This window comes from Mandrillus leucophaeus, unplaced genomic scaffold (assembly GCF_000951045.1).
Source record: "Mandrillus leucophaeus isolate KB7577 unplaced genomic scaffold, Mleu.le_1.0 Scaffold693, whole genome shotgun sequence".
Lineage (NCBI taxonomy): Eukaryota > Metazoa > Chordata > Mammalia > Primates > Cercopithecidae > Mandrillus > Mandrillus leucophaeus.
Window position 1 is genome coordinate 584966 of NW_012107508.1, and position 6429 is coordinate 591394.

The window sequence follows — 6429 nt, forward strand, 5'->3', positions numbered from 1 at the left end:
CTACTCAGGAGGCTGAGGCAGGAGAATCACTTGAACCCAGGAGGCGGAGGTTGCAGTGAGCCGAGATTGCACCACTGCACTCCAGCCTGGGTGACAGAGTGAGACGCTGTCTCAAATAAATAAATAAATAAAAATAAAATAAAGTAAACCACAAAGACAAAGAATGCCAAGTTCAGAAATCAGAAGGCCCAGTACAGGACAGTAAAAAAGGGAGTCCCAGATGATGGCTGAGGTAAATCCAAATTGGAGCAGAAAAGTCAAAGGCTTCAGAAAGGAGAGAGACTTGGGTAAAAACTGAACTTATACAGCATGTGAAATACTTAAGTGTTTTATCAACTGAGGTCAGGAGTTCAAGACCAGCCTGGCCAACATGAGGAAACCCCCATCTCTACTAAAAATACAAACAAATAAATAAAAAAGAAATACTTAAGCATTTTGAAAGAAATATTGGTAAGTATATGAGAAATGACAGAAACCTGTGGGAAAATATTTAGAATAGGTACACAGAAAACTCTGCAAATGAAAAAACAGGCAATTATTAACTTAGAAGATAGACATACAACGAAATATGTACAAAAAATACCAATGAATACACCAAGTGTTGATTTAACTAAAAATTGTGATATATCTTTATTGGGAGGCTTGGCAAGAGGAAGTTACAAAAATCAATATTTACATATTTTAAATGGAAATATCAAGAAATAATATAATAAGCACTTTGCTTAAAATCAGGCAGTAAATATCATGAAAAACTGCTGAATAAGTTGAAAGTGGCTGCCTCTGCAGAAGAGGACTTGGGGCCAGGTGCAGTGGCCCACGCCTGTAATCCCAGCACTTTGGGAGGCCAAGGTGGGAGGATAACTTGAGCCCAGGAGTTCGAGACCAGCCTGGGCAACCTAGGGAGACCCCATCTATCTCTACAAAAGAAGAAGAAGAAGAAGAGGAACAAAAGAGGAAGAGGAAGAAAGAAGAAGAAGAAGGAAGAAGAAGGAGGAGGAGGAAGGAGGAGGAGGAAGAGGAAGAAGAAGAAAAGAAAAGGAAAGAAGATAGGAAAGAGAGAAAGAAAGAAGGAAGGAAGGAAGGAAAGAAGGAAGGAAGGAAGGAAGGGAAGAAAGGAAGGAAGGAAGGAAGGAAGGAAGGAAGGAAGGAAGGAAGGAAGGGAGGAAGGGAGGAAGGAAGGAAGGAAGACCGGCCAGGTGTGGTGGCTCACGCCTGTAATCCCAGCACTTTGGGAGACTGTGGCGGATGGATCACGACGTGAGGAGATCAAGACCATCTTGGCTAACACGGTGAAACCCTGTCTCTACTAAAAGTACAAAAAAAAAAAATAGTCGGGCGTGGCTGTGGGCACCTGTAGTCCCAGCTACGCAGGAGGCTGAGGCAGGAGAATGGCATGAACCTAAGAGGCGGAGCTTACAGTGAGCCCAGATCCCGCCACTGCACTCCAGCCTGGGCAGCAGAGCAAGACTCCGTCTCAAAAAAAAACAGAAAAAAAGAAGGAAGGAAGGAGAAGGAAGGAGGGAAGGAAGGAAGGAAGGGGAGGGAAGGAAGGAAGGGGAAGGAAGGAAAGAAAGAAAGAAAAGAAAGAGAAAGAAAGAAAGAAAAAGAAAGAAAGAAAGAGAAGAAAGAAAGAGAAAGAAAGAGAAAGAAAGGAAGGAAGGAAATAAGAAAGAAGGAGGAGGAGGAGGAGGAGGAAGGAGGGGGAGGAAGAGGAAGAAGAAGAAAAGAAGGAAGGAAGGAAAGGAAGTAGAAAGAAAGAAAGAGAAAGAAAGAAAATTAGTCTGTAGCCAAGGGAAGGGAAGGGAAGAGAGGGGAAGGGAGGGGAAGGGAAGGAAGCAGAAAGAAAGAAAGAGAAAGAAAGAAAATTGGTCTGTTGCCCAGGCTGTAGTGCTTTGGCATGATCTCAGCTCACTGTATCCTTGAACTTCTGGGCTCAAGTGATCCTCCTACCTCAGCCTCCCAAGTACTTAGGAGTACAGGCATGTGCCACCATGACTGGCTAATGTTAAATTTTTTGTAGAGATTAGGTCTTGCTGTGTTTCCAAGGCTGGTGTTGAACTCCTGAAACCCAAAGTGCTAGGGTTGCAGGCATGAGCCACTAGCCACTGCACCCAGCCAAAAATATTTTTAAAGTGAGAATTGAAAAGTGCCTAGCTTTCTCACCAGGTAATGTGTTGTTGTATAACTCCAGGCCAATACCTAATGCTAGCTTAAATCATCTTAGTCTCCACAAAAGAACAGGAACTTTTTCCCGTATCAAACACTTGGGATATGCTTCACTGAAAAATGAGCAGAATTTTATAAGTGGAAAATAAGTAGAAAGGATGACTGTAAGTGTGGCATCCAGGAAACATAACAGTCTTTTGTGAGCTTAGGTGACACATGAATCCTGTGAGGCCTCAGCTGGCCTCCATTCCACACTGCTGGCCCCATTTCAAATGGTCTGTAGCATAGGAAACACCTCACAGCCTGCGTCATGCATCCCACACTGCCTCCTTGCCTCAGTGGTCAAGACTTTGACCTTTGTTTGCCTACTGAAGGCTTTACCTTCCCCTGCTTTGGACCTGTCCTCTTTATATTTCTAACTCTGAACTTTGTTTTTCTCCTTGACCACGATTTACCTGTTTCCGATTAAATACTGTGTCACATAGAGATAGTGTTTGGCTACAGGTAACAGAACCAGCTACAGTGCCCTACACAGTGGAAGAGGACTGGGCAGGTACAGCTACTGCCCACATCATCAACGTCCCAGATTCCTCCTCTCCTTCTCCACCATCGCCTCAGCAAGTGGCCCTTATCCTCATGGCTGCAAGGTGGCTGCCACACCTGTAACCTCTCATCTCCATTCCAGGCCAGAAGAAAAAGAAGGAAAGGACAAGGAAGAAGTGCTAGTATCTGATTTCTGGCCCGTTCCAAGTTGTGACATTCTTTTTTTTTTTTTTGAGACAGAGTTTCGCTCTTGTTGCCCAGGCTGGAGTGCAATGGCATGATCTTGGCTCACTGCAACCTCTGCCTCCCAAGTTCAAGCATTTCTCCAGCCTCCCAAGTAGCTGGGATCACTGGCATGAGCCACCATGCCTGGCTAATTTTGTATTTCTAGTAGAGACAGTTTCTCCACGTTGGTCAAGCTGGTCTCAAACTCCCAACCTCAGGTGATCTGCCCTCCTCAGCCTCCCAAAGTGCTGGGATTACAGGTGTGAACACCGCGTCTGGCCTCAAGTTGTGACATTCTAAACCACATTGTCTTACACCTCCAGGTCCCTTTCCACATTCATCCACCTTGCCCTCCACTGCTCTTTCCTGTGCCCAGCCTGATTTGAGCTCATACTTGTACAACCATTTTCGTACTTCAACCTCAATTTACCCTCTGGAGCTGAAATTCAGTACTATTTTTGAAAGTTCTTGTTTTTCCTCTCAACTATATTTCTTGTTTTCCTTTCTGCTTTTGGCCTCTCCCTGGAGAAGCCTGGCCTCCGGAAACTGTAGTGTTAGGCACCTCCGGCCTTTTAAGCAGGACCTGGCCATGTGGCTAAATGAGAAGCAGGAAGGAGGAGAAGGCAGAGTGCCATGGGAAAGAATATGGAGGAGGGGTTGACATAGGCTCTCTGAATAACAATTAGGGATTTGGGTCTTTATTTTATAGGAAAATCAATGAGAACTCTGGGTTTCAAATGATAGAAAACCAATTCAAACCGACTTAAGTACAAAAGTAAATCTGTTGACTCCTGTAAGTCCAGGGTGGTTCTAGCTAAAAGTCCAGCTGGAATCAAGGGTTCCCATAATGCCACCCACGTCCGTCTCCTGGGAGTTCTGCTGCTGTGTTGACTTTACTCTCAGGCAGGCTCTTTCCCACATGGGGGCAAGTTGAGCAGCATTAGCCAAAGGGTTACATTCTGCCCAGTTAATAATCTCAAGAAGGAGCTCTTCTTTGGATTTTGACTGGACAACCGTGAGTCACATGCACACCTGTTAAACAATCACTGTGCCAGGGAGATGAAATACACTAGACATCCCTGGGCTATGTGCATACCCTGGAGGGCAGGGGAGTGGAACCCTAAAACAAACTCAAGGTACTGTTCCAGAAAGAAGCTAAAATGGAAGCTGGGTAGGCGGAAATAAGAGATGTCTACTAAAGAAAGAGGGCCAGGAATGGTATTAGAGCTGGTAATGATAAGATCAGAATGTTGCTTTCAGATGATTAATCTGGAAGCAGGGTCCAGGATGGGCTTGGAGTTGGGGAAGTTTGGGATTAGGAAAACCAGTTAGGAGGCTACTCTATCATCCAGGTAAAAGACATGACAGTGAGAATGGGAAAGACAGGACAAGTGTAAAAAGTTACTTCAGAGGTAAATTAATTGTCAGGACCACTCACGCCAAGAAGATATAAGGAAGAGGTATGAGGTCAGAGGAAAGTCATTTGGCTAATAAGAATGTGGGAGAGCGCCTCTCTCAGAAGCCTAAGACCCACTCCCTCTAAGGTAGTTGTGAGATATCCTACCTGTTTACGATTATGTTCTTTCCCCATGCAGGTAAACTACCGGTCTTAAAAATTACAGTCACTCCCCAGATCTCTTCAGATACCTTCAGATCAATTTGGAAAAATAGCAAGAAGTCTAATACTATCCGTAAAAAGAAGAAAAAGGTAAGTTCTTGGACATCTGTGTCAGTGAGGAGCAGCCACCAGGGAGTGCTGTGTGGAGCCTGGGCCCTTGGGGCAGATGGCACCATCAGCTGCAGGTTTTGCATTTGATTATATGAGAATTTAGGTTCTAGGTCATGCTCCTCTACACCATCATTCCAATCTGATGGATGATGATTGAACCAAGAGACAAGTAGTAAGAGAAAAACAGTTTCCTCAAAGATTGGCAGACTGGGCCTCCCCTCTTTAATTCCCACCGCTACCCAAATCCTAGTTGCTGCTCACCTATTGTGGATCTGAAAAGATAAATTTACCTTTAAATTTACCTAAACTCTTTATGAAGGCTGTGCTACCTCTTAGGAGGTAATGCTTTATGTATGTTTATTCTCTACTGTAAGAAGTTGAACTCCCTTTTTTCTATAATTTATGATGTCCTGTTTATTATTTCACAGACTAAAAACTGAATATGGGTGCTGTATTTCCATATGGATATCATCTATTTCCATGGCCAAGCAGACATGCCTAGATAGATATTGCTTATTCTGTAGTAATATTTTTCACTGTAACCAAGTCCCTTTCAAGTTCTCAAATTTGATGATTATTGTATGAAAGTTTAAAGTCATGTGATAATCCTATCTTGTGATGATCCCATCACACTTGTCATTTTCTAAAATGTGGGTTTCACAAGTAAGTCTTAGTAGAAAGAGATGCAGTTCTCTGAGGCTTCATCTCTCCTGTATATGAAATTTATAAGTGAAGTAAGTCATAATTTTATCTAAGAAAGAAAGAATCCTCTTTCATAAATATACCTATAGTTGGGAACAATAAGAATGCTTGGAAATAATAACCACTTCCCAAAAGACACCATCCCTAAAAATGAGGATCTTCCCTAAATGAGGAAACTTTTTTTTTAAGATGGGGTCTTGCTCTGTTGCCCAGGCTGGAGTGCAATGGTGCAATCTCAGCTCATTGCAAACTCTGCCTCCTGCATTCAAGCGATTCTCCTGTCTCAGCCTCCTGAGTAGCTGGGATTATAGGCGTGCACCACCACGCCTAGCTGATTTTTTGTATTATTAGTAGAGACAGAGTTTCACCATGTTGGCCAGGCTGGTGTCGAACTCCTGACCTCAGGTGATCCACCTGCCTTGGCCTCCCAAAGTGCTGGGATTACAGGCGTGAGCCACCGCACCTGGCCAAATGAGGAAACTTCAAATCCCTCTGCCCCACCATGAAGATGCAACACAGTCCCGTGAGAGATGGAAGAGGTGTGGTTGATTGATGTACAGATGACAGTGGGTGAGTTGGGTTTTATATGCCACAACAATACGGTGCAGGATGAAGAGCATGGCCTGGGCAGTTAGATGAACCAGAAGTCTCTGTAGAGAAATTGCCACTTTCCAGGTACTGAGCCTGGGCAAGTCAGTTCACCTCATGCTCCTCAGTTTCCTCTTGTAACTGAGGAACTTACTATATGTAAGATATAGTTAAGAGGAGCAGGGCTGGGTGCAGTGGCTCATGCCTGTAATCCCAGCAATTTGGGAGGCTGAGACAAAAGGATCACTTGAGGCCAGGACTTCAAGACCAACCTGGGCAACATAGTGAGACCCCCTATCTCTACAAAAAATTGAAAAATTAACCAGCTGTGGTGGCATGTGCCTGTAGGCCTCGCTATTTGAAAGGCTGAGGCAGGGGGATTGCTTAAGCCCAGGAGGACAGCGCTTCAGTGAGCTATGATTGCACCACTGTACTCCAGCCTGGGTGAGAAAGTGAGACCCTACCTCAAAAAAAAA

General features: G+C 44.3%; 1 protein-coding gene across 1 annotated transcript in view; it reads left to right on the top strand.

Moving 5' to 3' along the window:
• The window catches only part of LOC105555638, a 100740-nt gene that overhangs the window by 88583 nt on the left and 5728 nt on the right, over window positions 1-6429 (top strand). The window contains exon 14 of the mRNA XM_012002665.1: window positions 4530-4642. Within this exon, the coding sequence (XP_011858055.1) occupies window positions 4530-4642 (113 nt within the window). The remainder of the gene's footprint in view (window positions 1-4529; window positions 4643-6429) is intronic.